Source organism: Sinocyclocheilus anshuiensis, unplaced genomic scaffold (assembly GCF_001515605.1).
Source record: "Sinocyclocheilus anshuiensis isolate Anshui unplaced genomic scaffold, SAMN03320099.WGS_v1.1 scaffold1003, whole genome shotgun sequence".
Taxonomy (NCBI): Eukaryota; Metazoa; Chordata; class Actinopteri; order Cypriniformes; family Cyprinidae; genus Sinocyclocheilus; species Sinocyclocheilus anshuiensis.
The window spans coordinates 1526037-1540397 of record NW_015542495.1 but is presented as its reverse complement, the minus strand read 5'-3'; the positions used below and the strand labels follow the sequence as shown (position 1 = coordinate 1540397).

The 14361-nt window shown below is 36.0% G+C and overlaps 1 protein-coding gene across 4 annotated transcripts in view; it reads right to left on the bottom strand.

The window, feature by feature from the left end:
- Positions 1-14361, bottom strand: part of LOC107694183 (acyl-CoA synthetase short-chain family member 3, mitochondrial-like) — a 48870-nt gene that overhangs the window by 23036 nt on the left and 11473 nt on the right. For all 4 annotated transcript variants that reach the window (XM_016493815.1, XM_016493816.1, XM_016493817.1 and 1 more), the window contains 2 exons: positions 11718-11869; positions 3851-3954 (listed from right to left, as the gene is read on the bottom strand). In XM_016493815.1, coding sequence (XP_016349301.1) covers positions 3851-3954; positions 11718-11869 — 256 coding nt within the window. The remainder of the gene's footprint in view (positions 1-3850; positions 3955-11717; positions 11870-14361) is intronic.

Here is a 14361-nt window from a genome sequence, read left to right as displayed (position 1 = left end):
ATCGTTGGGTAATTATACTGTATATAAAATGCGGGCATCAGGGAGCCGCTATTAATATGCGGGGCATTGAAACTGCATTCGAATGCACAATCGCTTTTTACTTTCACTTTTGAGATTTGCAATCGCATAGCACATGCGATTGCTGTGCAAACTGCAGTGGCAGTACTTGCCATACATTTTACAAGATCAGATGCTTGTCAGTGTTGCTCAGGATCTGTAAATCATTCGCCATCATCCTTAGTCATCTCTCCTTACTCGGTTTATGTGGTAAGTGACGAGAGATATTCTGTCACAGCAGCTTGACTTCTGATATTGCAATGCACGCATGAGCCTGGGGAGGTTTGAGTGGGTAATGACAAAGATAATGAAGGTTCAAATCACTTCCACTTTATTTCAGAAAAGCTAGCGCATCAGCGCAACCAAACTGCTGTTACACTACACCTCATCAGCTCTTCTAATCAAATCTCGCTCTGTGCCGCTGAAAAATCCAAACATGCTGTGGCATTTGTGTGTTTGCACGCCGAGGTGGAGATGTGGCTGTTATTACAAGTCATCTAATAATACGACTGGTCTTGATGGTGATGCATAAACATGCTTTTAATCATGAATTCGATGGAGACAGAGTGAAATTATAAATGGAGAGCAGGACACACACACCACTGTGAGGACAGAATCATTTATCACATGAAGCACTTTGGCCACTCTGGCCCTGTGCTTACTCAAAATACGGATCCATCGTTTTTTTCCGTTCACGCATCAATACGGATCTGACACCGGTTTTAAATTTGTGCCGTCAAATGACACAAAGACTTTACCAGTACCGACTAGAAAGACGGATATAAGAGCGAGGGAAAAGGTGATTCAGTCCATTTTGTACAAATATTCTCCGGTCAAGCTCGGCACCTGTTTATTTCTCAGAGATCTTTATGAGCTGAATATGTTTTGCAGCCAGCATAGAATGAAGGAGTAACCCAATTCATTATGCATGTGATGGTTTATGCATCATGCTGGCAATAGGGGTTATGAATATCAAAAGAAGTGTCCTGTATTTCAGACAATCCATTTCAGGCTTGCCAGAGAAATAAGGGCGACTTTATGGTCAGGAACTCAGCATTGCAGCATGCATAAAAATAACCAACAGAAAGTTGCACCTTTTGACATTTGCCAACTATTTTAGTGGAGCACAAAGAAACTAAAGAGTATCAATTTATCAGAGTATTTTTTTAATAATATTTGGTTTTACTGTATTGAGTTATTTACTTTCAATGTACAGTATTACATAATGCACCTTTTTTTGTCAGACTTGTGAATTTAATATAATCTTTTCTTTTTAAGATTGCAATCTAACTTTTTTTAGTTTGTCAATAAAGTTCCCCAAAAAATAAAGAAAATCACATGAGATACAGTACTTTTTGTTATGAAGAGATAAAAGTACTCATTTGTTAAGTAGTCATTTTCGCAAACTTGCAAAACATGCTTAATTTTTACATTCCAAAATGGTTATTTTAACCCTTGTTTACATGGCGGTCAAAAATGGCTGCTTTTTTGGGGGGGTTTGTTTGTTTGTTTATTATTATTATTATTTCAATGAGATGAATGTACAATATTTTAGTTTGATAATGTTTTTTTATTTAATATTTTGTATACTTAGGGAATTTTATGGTATTGAATTATATTTACAGAATAGTTATGGTCCATTTATTACCTGTTAACAACTTTTGTTTGTTTGTTATAAAGAAACTAAAAAAAAAATAGAAGTTTTTATAATTTTTTTAATTTATTTTACAAACATGTTTTACTCTAAAACTGCAAGAAAATCAAAGGCATAAATCTAAGCAAGTTGTGTTCCAAATTTGAGGTTGATGTCTGAAAAAAATGAGCTTTCAGTAAGATTTTGTTTAGGCACAGTTCCAAACATTTCTAATAAATGAAATTTACTTTCCATACCACTGTTTTTCCTTGATTTTTCAGTAAAAAACTATATTGTAATATACATCTTTTAAAAACATACTCTAACACAGCCAAGTTTGGGATAAGTAAGACTTTTTTGTTTTATTTTTGGTAAGAAGTCTCTTATGATAAGAAGTCAGCTGAGAGGAATTATATTGTGCTAACCAATGGCATAAATATCAGCTGATATTAACAGATATTACAAAACAACTGACTCACAGGATCAACCTTCCTTTTAGGTTTGTTCAGACATATTTTTTGGCATAATGGAATGAAATCCATTTATTTGTACTCTGAACAACAAATAAGCTTCTATGCTGTTTTTACAAATCTGATCCAAACCACATTCATACGTGATTTGAAAATCAATTCAATTCAATGGACTTGATGTGTAGAGTGCTCTCTTCTCACAATGACAGCTAGCAGTTGTTCTAAAAGAACATTTCCTGGTGTTGTGCTGATGTAGAAGTCATTACTATGGCAACTGGTGTAGACATACAAATGAATGTCAGTGTGAACAATTAGCCCTAAAGACTGAATCTGTAAAACGGCATCTGTGCCAACAGTGGCACACAGAGGGATAATCACTGGCAATAGGGAAAACTGCATACTGACATACATTTTGAGGTAATAACTTCTCATAGTCACACAGCCTGTTAGGAGCTATAAATACTATTAAAGTGTGAGAATTAACTTGCGCTAGTCTACGGATGCGCGCGCGACTGCTGCACATACTAGGCACTTCAGATCAAAGCCTCAGCGCTCTAACAGCGCTCATCAATGTCAAAATGACTGAGATTGTAGACATACAAATGAATGTCAGTGTGAACAATTAGCCCTAAAGACTGAATCTGTAAAACGGCATCTGTGCCAACAGTGGCACACAGAGGGATAATCACTGGCAATAGGGAAAACTGCATACTGACATACATTTTGAGGTAATCATTCCTCATAGTCACACAGCCTGTTAAGAGCTATAAATAATATTAAAATGGGAGAATTAACTTGCGCTAGTCTACAGATATTCGTGGCTCCGGCAAATCATTCGCGCAACCACTGCGCATACGAGGTGCTTCACATCAATGGATCAATGACAAAATAATTGAGATGGCCAATCAAATCAAAGTAGGTGGGGTTTACTGTTCACAGAAGCAGAGCGCGAAGCGTCAGTTTAACGTTAAAGAGAGCGAGGTAAGATGAAGCTGCAAATCATTTAATATTAGTAAACTTTTAACGATACGTTTTACGATAGAAATGTTAAATGACCGACAGCTACGTATATTTTTTTCTCTCAAATATGGCCATTTTGAGAGAGAGCGAGAGAGAGAGATGTGTAAATCGTCTGCGTCTGTGTCTCTCTCTACAAACAATGAAGCGGAGTTTAGTTACCTAAAAAAACAGTGATTTTACCCCCCTCGTTGCTGAGAAATATAATGTAGCGATTCAGTATTGATTAATAAAAGTCGCGTGGCAGCGCTGACAACAAGTTTATGAGCTTCTGAATGTTACTTTTTGCACAGCGCGATCTCAGATCTCTGTGTGCGAGTGGTGTGTGTGTGTGCGCGCGCGCGCACATCAATTAAAGCAGCGCATTAATATAGAACGGGAATTAAACTGAACGGTTTTAATGCATTGGCCTTGTCACACACACACATACAGTGATGTTCAGTACGGTCACACTGTATATCTGTTATTCAAAAAACTTTTGAAAAGTAAAAAAAAGAAATAAATAAAAAAACAGTGGCACAGTGGTTAACCAGAAAAATTAAAAATGGCACGTCATGCCAAAAAGGTTGCCGACCCCTGCAGTGTGAACAATGCCTTAAAAGACAAGACAAGAAGCAGACAAAACGCAGGCAAAAGAAATGAACCACAGCGTAACTTTAAGACAGTGACTCACCAGTTTGCCACCAGTGATCCAGCACTGGGACTCCAAAATTCCTCTTGGCCCATTCGAGGGTCTCTATATCACAGCGTTCCCCGGCTACAAACAAGTTCCTCAGCCTGCCGAAAGAAAAATTACCAGCTCTTAGAAAGTATGTAAACAAGGGAACTGGGAAATATGTTACATTTGGAAAAACTGAGATTTATAATGAAAGATAAATTATCCATTTTCATTAAGACCTGGAAACCAATAAGACTGTTCTTACAGGCAGACTGAATATATTGGATTACATTTCTTTTAATCAAACTGTCTGAATATACACTATTTGGATAGCTGTTTTTGTTGTCCATCAGGATAAAAGATTGTACAACATGCCTGATTTTAAAGCACTTGAACTTGAAAACTTTAAAAACCTTCTACTCCTTTTCTTTTTTTGGGGGGGGGGGGTGTTCTAATATAAAGCTTTAATGTTCTTTGCTCAAAAGTCATGTATTGTACAGTGTTACAGCTAAGGGTGCTTGATGTCGTATTTTTCCTGTATAGTAGCTATTTTGTGACATTGTGTGTGTTGTTTCAAGAAAATTAAAATAAGAAGATTAAAAAAAAAAGTCTGTAAACTTCAGAGCAGCTTCATCCTAAAGACTTTACAGCAAAGAAATGTGAAAAGCAAGAATGCAGGTGTGCATTAAATATGTATTGAACTCATTCTTGTGGTAAAGAAACAAGAAGCACTGACAAGCGGTGATTGGATGAAGCACAGCGGGTGTAAAGGTGAGGATTCACTGTTCCTGTCATCAAACTGCCCGCAATCCTCCAACAAGAAATGGATTACAATGTAGCGGGTGACCACATCACATAAATCCTTTCATCTGCTCAAGTCTACAGTAAACTACACCTGTAATAACGTAGAGACGCTCACAAGGGAGCAAAGGGCAGTCAAAACATCTTTTCATCAATGAGGCATGTTTGAAATGCTAATACTAGGAATAGTGAGTGTTTCGATTGATTTGGTAGCTTGAGAAGCACAAGCTAAGCTGGAAAGTTGATTTATTTTCAGACTGTCTTTGCATTTGCATTAAAGGGATAGTTCACCCAAAAATGAAAATTCTGTCATTAATTGCTCACCCTCATGTCGTTCCAAACCTGTAAGACCTTCGTTCATCTTCGGAACACAAATTTAGATATTTTTGATGAAATCCGAGAGCTTTCTGACCCTCCATAGACAGCAACACAACTGACACGTTCAAGGCACAGAAAGGTAGTAAGGACATTGTTAAAATAGTCCATGTGACATCAGTGGTGCAACCTTAATTTTATGAAGCTTCGAGAATACTTTTTGTGCGCAAAGAAAACAAAAATAACGACTTAATTCAACAATTCCTTCTCTACAATTTTCTTCTCAACAATTTCTACCTGTCAGTCTTTGCTGCGCATTCACGACAGTACCACAAAACATTTGTGTGCATTCCTCTGATTGTAAATAAGGTGCAGCACATGCACATTCTGCATCAGCAGCATCACACACATGCGTGGTACTGTTGTAAATGCACGGTGAAAGCTCAGATCATCAGAAAGTTCTCAGACTTCATCAAAAATATCCGAAGATGAATGAAGGTCTTACAGGCTTGGAACGTCATGAGGGTGAGCAATTAATGACAGAATTTTCATTTTTGAGTGAACTATCCCTTTAAATTAAAAATGATAAAATTACTAATGTTATTAATAAACTAATAATATTAATAATAATAATAATAATTTAAAAAGGCCTCATAATGAAATATGACTTATTTCTTAAATTTATACTTTAAGCCTAGACCATTATTACAATTATTAAAAGAATTTAACATTATTCATTAACCAACTAGATTGGAGGGTTTTGACATTGTTTCGCATGGAGTATTCCATTATAAAAAATATAAATGGTTATATAATTTAGTTATTCAATAATAATGCCCCCAAAATTATTGATGCAAATATTGACCTTTAAAAATATGACACAGTATATACAGTATAGTATTAAAAATATATATGTACGGCAAACAATGTATTTCATTATTTTTTTATACTACACTGGGGACATCCATTTCAAGATTTTTCCTAAACCCCACATACAGTGAACATTTATTGGAAGTATATAGATTTGTCTTATGTTGCAGCACTTTATTTACACATTTTGATAAACCAGTTGGGAAAAAAAACATTAATATTGAGATTATTTTAATAAAGTATATGTACGGCAAACAATGTATTTCATTATTTTTTTATACTACACTGGGGACATCCATTTCAAGATTTTTCCTAAACCCCACATACAGTGAACATTTATTGGAAGTATATAGATTTGTCTTATGCAGCACTTTATTTACACATTTTGATAAACCAGTTGGAAAAAAAAACATTAATATTGAGATTATTTTAATAAAGTAAAACACTTTATAATAGTATTTCCTGCATTTGGAAGCAAAAGTACCAAAATAGACCAAACTTTCTGATACAGCTACTATTTTAAGTAAAATGCTTCATGGCTAATGTTTAGTCAAATAATTTATATGGTTTTATCAATTGGCAATTCACCAAGATGTACTGGATCCGAATTAAACTGATTTGGCACTAAATTTGACCTGCCACAGAAAATGTACTTTAACATGAAAATAACAGTTAGAAATAAAAAAATAACTGAATCTTTCTGAGCCAGTGTTTATGAGCAAGTAACAGTATTACAGCTGAGTTCCTTTCACTCTTCCACTCCAGGGTCAAACAATGCAGAAACTATTCAATTACCTGGAGTCAAGGTCACAATGCGTGTGATCTGCATAACAATAAGCTGGAGGTCGTTCACTAGCACACTAGCACACACCTTCTCTCCACCCACATCTCACGTCGTGTTCAGAGACACAATCAGTGGCCATTTCTCTGCTTTTACATGCCTGACAAAGGTCACTTGACTCAAACATTGCCAATTCATTCAATATTGGCTTCCTTGCAAGCCTTATGCAGGATTTTTCCTCCCTATTCATAAACTTTATGTTTCCGACGCGCCCGCCAGCAACCATTCAGGTGTTCAGGGGCATTTATGCAATTTCCATACAGTCATGCAGCAGAAACTTGCTATTACAGTTATGTGTACTGTGTGAAAGCAGCCTTAATTTGATATTTAATGACACAAAAATGTCACAAGTTTGTCACAAAAATGTCAGATTGCAGTTCCTCTAAGGAAAAAAGCTCATGATGAAAAAGAGGGACTTGATGTATATCAAGACAGGATTCATTTACTATATTGTGTGAAAGTGTGTACTTGGGTGAAAAGGTTGTGCTACAACTTTTAGATCTGCAATAAAGTCATCCGTTTGTGTTTTCAACTCCACGGATGTATTCAGGAATCCAGGTGTGCATTTCTAATGCAGCGACCTTCTGCAGGTGTGCTTTAACATCGGCCTTATGATCTTGGCGAGAGAGAGAGATGCTGATCTTACAGCGTCACTGCTGAATCTCTGAGCTGGAAAATTCTATTGAGTGGAGTCGTGCCCTCTGGCACGCATTTAAACCCATGTTGAGAGCCGCAGGTTACGGCGCTGACGCGCGAGACACACTCCTGGACTGAGAGCCTGTGCTTTTGTGTGACAGTCACGCATTGCACGGCTCCTTTGGGTCGAGCTAAATTGCCCTTTCTTCCGTCTCATATTGCGAACGTCTTTCGTGCTTATGTGTCATTTAGGTAACAAAAAATAAATGAAAAGTGGGTTATATACTCATTAAGGGTCATTTTAAAGATGCATAGCATAATAATAGCTGATATAGCCAGAGCAAAATAAATCAAATTTAAAAGGAAATAATGGTTGTTTATTTTTCTAGTGAAAAAATACATCATAATTGCTACTATGATTTGCATAAGCCAAATGCGAAAAAAAACAAGTGATTTTCATGCAGCATAAATATTCCCGAGGTGTCAAAAAATTTAAACGAGCACCATCTAGTAAATGACAAACCCTATTATGCTATTATTGGACAGTAATAATGTTACAGTATTTTCTGATCTAGCTGGGTCCACTATGTTTTGTGTTTTATTTTCAAAGGCATATATATTTATGGCTATATCACTAGGGCTGGGTATCTGGGTAAGTTCTATACTTTTAAGCACCGTCCGAATTGCCTCATACCATTGAGTATCGAAAAATGTCTTGTTCGGTACCAAATTTAGATACCCAAGGGGTTAATCTCGTCAACGTCAGTGAGCCAAAAAGCATGCAGCATGCTTGATGTGCCTAAATCAAGTCGGGTGATTGGCTCTTGTGAGGAATCAAGGAAAAACACTAGTTTATAGCAGTTACGCCCAGAGATGTGGCTCACACGCGAAGCTGTACTGTAAGGGTCCAAACACCCATAATTGTAAGGCCATGTTTTTACACTAGTGCGTTTTTATTTTAAAATGGTGTTTTAAAATGAAAACAATCCTCGTCCATACTGGCGTTTCCACTGCATTCAGAAAAGATCTCCATCCACACTACATGACCGAAAACGCATGTTACGTGACCATTCATGCACACCTGCTACATAAGACAATTTATAAAATTAATACTAGATTTTTACTCAAAACTCACTTTAAACCACCATTGTGTGTTTGTAATAACTTCCGATTGCAATCTAATGTGTGTTTTGGCCATATAATGTTGCTGAAATTTGCTATTTGTAGACTTTTATATCTAGCTAATCGCTAAACCTGCTTAGCATTTCTCATGTAAACAAACCAATTTAGAAGTAATTGTTATGAAAATAGGCAGAACCTCATGAAAACCATATACAAATCATATACTGTCATAATCGTGTGTTTATTAGCTTCATGTTTCATCCGTAGAAATGTTTTTCTGGGTTTCTTCTTTACAGAACTGAAGGCGCAAGTGTAATGCACAATCGTCATTTGAGACAGGGCAGGTTATGAACGTGTAATATAACTGACATATGAGCAGCGATTGAGCGTCCTCTGAGTCAAAACAGCGATTGCGGAAGAGAAAAAGGCAGACAGCACTGGAATCAGCTAATGCTCATCAGTAAATTTGTGGAAAATTAATAGAAATGATGATTCTGTCTAAGCTGTGCATTTTAAAACCGAAAACACACTAGTGTAAACGTAGCCTAAAAGATGTGGAAACTGAAAACTATTTGAACTTTATTAAAACTATTTGTACTGATTTACTGTGTTGGTTACATTTTGTTCCTTTGTGCTTTTTGTGCAATGTAATCTTGCTAAAGTGCAGGGAATGCAGGGAACAAAAGGAATTGCTGCTCTATAACGCAGATGTGCTTTAGCTTAAATCAAAGCCATAACCAATGAATAGAAGCACTATATTGCTTTATTGAAACACATCCGTTACTATCACCATGGTAACTGCACTTTTTTTTCTCTTAATGCACTGTCGCACAAACAGCAACAGTGTTTGTAGAAGCAAAATCCACAGCAGAATCAACATTGTAATGTCATTTCTAAAGAGAAAAAGGCAGACAGCACTGGAATCAGCTAATGCTCATCAGTAAATTTGTGGAAAATTAATAGAAATGATGATTCTGTCTAAGCTGTGCATTTTAAAACCGAAAACACACTAGTGTAAACGTAGCCTAAAAGATGTGGAAACTGAAAACTATTTGAACTTTATTAAAACTATTTGTACTGATTTACTGTGTTGGTTACATTTTGTTCCTTTGTGCTTTTTGTGCAATGTAATCTTGCTAAAGTGCAGGGAATGCAGGGAACAAAAGGAATTGCTGCTCTATAACGCAGATGTGCTTTAGCTTAAATCAAAGCCATAACCACTGAATAGAAGCACTATATTGCTTTATTGAAACACACCCGTTACTATCACCATGGTAACTGCACTTTTTTTTCTCTTAATGCACTGTCGCACAAACAGCAACAGTGTTTGTAGAAGCAAAATCCACAGCCGAATCAACATTGTAATGTCATTTCTATTAAACTAGGGCTGTTTAGTGTCTATGCATGAAGACATTTAACAATAATTACATTCACAAAAAGATCCATAGACTGCATTTGCTATATTTTGCAATAGAACGTAATGATTTGAGGGGCAAAACAAAGCAGTGTAAACAGACATAATATAAAATGGAAAACTGTGTATTTAGAGCTATTATTTTTTGTGTCTACAATGTTGCTCCCTAACCTCCAGCTAAGCAGGGAAATGACTTAACTAAAAAGAAAAAAGAAAAAGTACTTCAAGCTCTGCAATATTTTAAAAAGCCACAAAAAAAAGGACAAGATTATGCAAGCTAAAATAAATGTTATGAATAACTGCAACTGTATACCCTGCTTTCCGTATTAATCACTGTTACTTACTGACATCACCATTAACATTACTGGCCATTTATTGCAAAGTCCTGTCCATCTGAGATCTCACCCAATCAGCTAATAAAGAAGCCTGACTTTTGTGCGGGAAAGAATATACAGACTAAAAGCCTGGTGTGCAATAAATAATTCACCACTTTTTGAAAAATAAATGGACAAACAACGAAATAGTAATGTATAATATTGTATTATACATAATATTTTATAAAAACCATTAACTGCACCAAGACTGATATTTTATAAATAGAGTGGTCCCAAAGTATTTAGACAGAATTACAACACACTATATGTTGCATTACATAACAGCAAAACACATAGCATTTATTGTCAAGAAATAGCACAAGAACACTTTTCAAATAAAATATTTTTAAAAACTGAAGTTTATAGCAAAATATGAAGCAACATACATATTGTTCAAAATGAAGATAAAAAGTCTTGGGACACCTTCTTCTTGTCAAATTTGTCAATATATTAATAAATAGTGAATTTGAAGGAAATCTATGAAAAATGTCCCACTTTTTATCCATAATAAAAATAATTAGAAAAAGTGGTTCAGAAAAGTTAGTTCTAAAAAAAGTTTTTCCACTTGATATTATCTATCGAATGGAATGACATTTAGATATTCTTAAGTGAGACTGATATTTTATAAATAGAGTGGTCCCAAAGTATTTAGACAGAATTACAACACACTATATGTTGCATTACATAACAGCAAAACACATAGCATTTATTGTCAAGAAATAGCACAAGAACACTTTTCAAATAAAATATTTTTAAAAACTGAAGTTTATAGCAAAATATGAAGCAACATACATATTGTTCAAAATGAAGATAAAAAGTCTTGGGACACCTTCTTCTTGTCAAATTTGTCAATATATTAATAAATAGTGAATTTGAAGGAAATCTATGAAAAATGTCCCACTTTTTATCCATAATAAAAATAATTAGAAAAAGTGGTTCAGAAAAGTTAGTTCTAAAAAAAGTTGAATTTTTTCCGCTTGATATTATCTATCGAATGGAATGACATTTAGATATTCTTAAGTGTGACTGAAGTGTCTAAAATATTTTTGGAACCACTGCATATACAGGCAGCCAAGGAATAATAACGATTATTTTAAATGTTTTTAAATAAAAAAATAAGAAATGTTTCTTTAGCAGCAAATCAGCATATTAGAATGATTTCTGAAGGATTGTGTGACACTAATGGCTGCTAAAAATTAAGCTTTGCCATCATGAGAATAAATTACATTTTAAAATATATTCAAATAGAAAACAGCTATTATAAATTTGAATAATATTTCACAATATTACTGTTCTCAGTGCATCAAATAAATGCAACCTTGGTGAGCAAAAGAGACTGCTTTAAAAACTTTTGGACATAACTATAGAGATTTATATTTACATATAAATAAACATGTCATACATTTTTAGTTGAAACCTGTATAGAAAAAAAAAACACTTTTTATATGCTTTGCTGCAGATGTTACATGTTGTTAGCTATTATGTGAACAGGTACAGATTTGTGGTTACCTGCTGAGCGGGTACTGTTTCCCATGTTCTGCCTGAGGGTCTTGTTGGCGAATGGCTCTGATAGCAGTAGGAGCGGTAAACATGGAGGCCGTCCCATGCTCAGACATCACACGGAAAAAGGCCCTGGGGTCCGGAGTCCCCACAGGTTTGCCCTGCAGAAACAACAACTGCTTATAGAATGCATAAATGAAAGACCAATATCTTAAAAAACATGTAAAATGGATTAATATTAGTTCCCTTTCAGTCAGTCACGTTCGACGTTACGTCAGTCATGACTGACGAATTGGGATCTCGCCCAAGAGCCCAATCACCTTCGAGTGTTAACTAAACAAGCCAATGACAGTTGGCGTGCGTGTTTCGCCACGCGCAGAGCTGACCGCTATGCTTTCCCGGGCCGCCGAGAGTGTCGGGCTGCACTGGAGGCCTCCTCCTTCTCCCGATCGCTCGAGGCTGGATGATTGGTTCCTGGGGGCGCAGGCCGCGCGTCGGCAGCCGCCTCCGGTGCCATTCTTCACGGAAGTGCATGGGGAGGTCACGAAGTCTTGGAGGGCACCTTTTTCTGCCCGAAACAGACTTAGTGCCTCCTCCGTCCTCACCAACCTCGACGGGGGAGCGGCCCAAGGGTATGCAGACATCCCTCCGGTCGAGCGCGCTATTGCCATGCAGCTGCTGCCGCAAAGTGTCTTTCTTTTCCAAGAAAGAATGTGAAACAAATTGGTTATATAATTTTCATTTTTAAATATTTTAAAATATAATTTAATAGACTTTTCACACTTTAAGCAATTATCGTATTGCATATCGAATACCGCATTTTTTAACAAGGTATCGCCTATTGCATTTTTTTTCAATATCGCACAGCCCTAATATTAGTCTTAAATTAATATTATGCAATGTTAAAAAAAATCATCTAACAAAATGACTAAAGATTTCCAAATAGAGTTTTTTGGGGGAAAAAATCCTAGAGAAAGTCACAGCATTGTATTTCCTACAGAAGTTGCTAAAGTTAGATATTTTGTGCAGCCCTTTGTTGCAATTTTTCCAACATTTTGTAAGGTGTACACAAATCTTCCGGTGTCAGACTGGATCAGCATGGGCATTTGCAGCGGTTGGGGAGTGAATATTAAATCAAGGATGTGTTTGAAATGGAGAGTGGCTTGGAAAGGTGCCTGGGTGGCAGATGGGCCAAACGTATGGCAAAGAAACAGAATAATACTGTTGCAGAGAGATTGCACACTCAAGTAGCATTTCACAACACTGAGCTGTTCAAATATTCATGTTTCTGCCACGCTTCTCAGAGAGAACGCTCTCAAAACTAAACAATGACTTCATATTAGTGGGGATAAATCAAACGGATCACACATGAATCTCATCTCGTTTCTAGAACAGCGTTTGTGTGTATTTCAGTGAGGGAAAAAAATGGCCAATCAATTTCAAAGTTTTGAGAAATGCTTGGATATGTCTTAGGCAAGCTTTGAACAAAGAAAATGAATAATTATTGTGACATTTGGGTGTTGTTATAGAAACAAAAAGATCAGGTCTACGGCTGATTGATTCCAAATAAAGAAAGTGAGGGGGAAAAAAACAACGTCTTGCAAGGAATAATTGTTTAACTGAACAAGAAAACAGGTTTGTACTTGATTTGCAATGTACAAAACAAGAATCTGCATCTGTCGCACGTCGGTGTCAATCAGTAATTGGCAGGCATTTAATGTTTGTTTTGTTTTTCCCACTGAATCACTTATTTTTATGTAATATAAATCATCCAACACTACACTGGGGGAAAACATTGGAAGTTCAGTGTTATTTGTTGTTTCTTTGTAATTATTTGTGAAATTTACTAGACATTTAATAGACATTTCTGAGTGAAAATTGTCTCAAAGTAAACCATACACCCATTTATTCAGTTTAGGGTTAGTGCAAGAGAGCTAATTGATCATTGTTAGTGTGATCTGGGTAGTTACTTACTGGCCCAAGTTAAAACAGCCCACGGTCTCAATATTATGTTGTTGTTTTGCCCATTTTATAGTCCACCAGGAGAAAACAATATGATGACCGGCTGCTTCGAAAGTAAAAGCCCACCTATCCTGTCATCTTATCCTGAAAATTGTCCTCCTTTACTCACCCTCATTTGGTTTTAAATTGGTATGATTTTGTTTGCAACACAAAAGAAGACACAGTGGGTTCCAAACAACATTGGATCTCATTAACTTTCATTTTATGGAAAACACTTTTTCAGAATACCTTTACAGATCTGGGATGACATGAAGGTGAATTAATGAGGAAAAACATTTTCAGTTTTGGGATCTTTTTTTAACCCCAAGCATTAGCAATGATAGGTGAAGCATGCTATGCAGAAGTTCTTAAATTGGAGTCTGTGGAAATTTGATAGAAAAAAAGGGTAACACTTTAGTATAGGGACCAATCCTCACTATTTCCGTATTATCATGTACATTATCAACATATTGGCTGTTTATTAGTACTTATAAAGCACATATTCTGCATGAGCACATTCCATATCCCTATTTCTACCCAATACCTAAACTTAACAACTACCTTACTAACTATTAAACTATTAAAAAGTCTTTAGTTTTATCATATTTATAAAAGAAAGATACAGCTTTACGGTTTTCTCCGGAAAACGCCG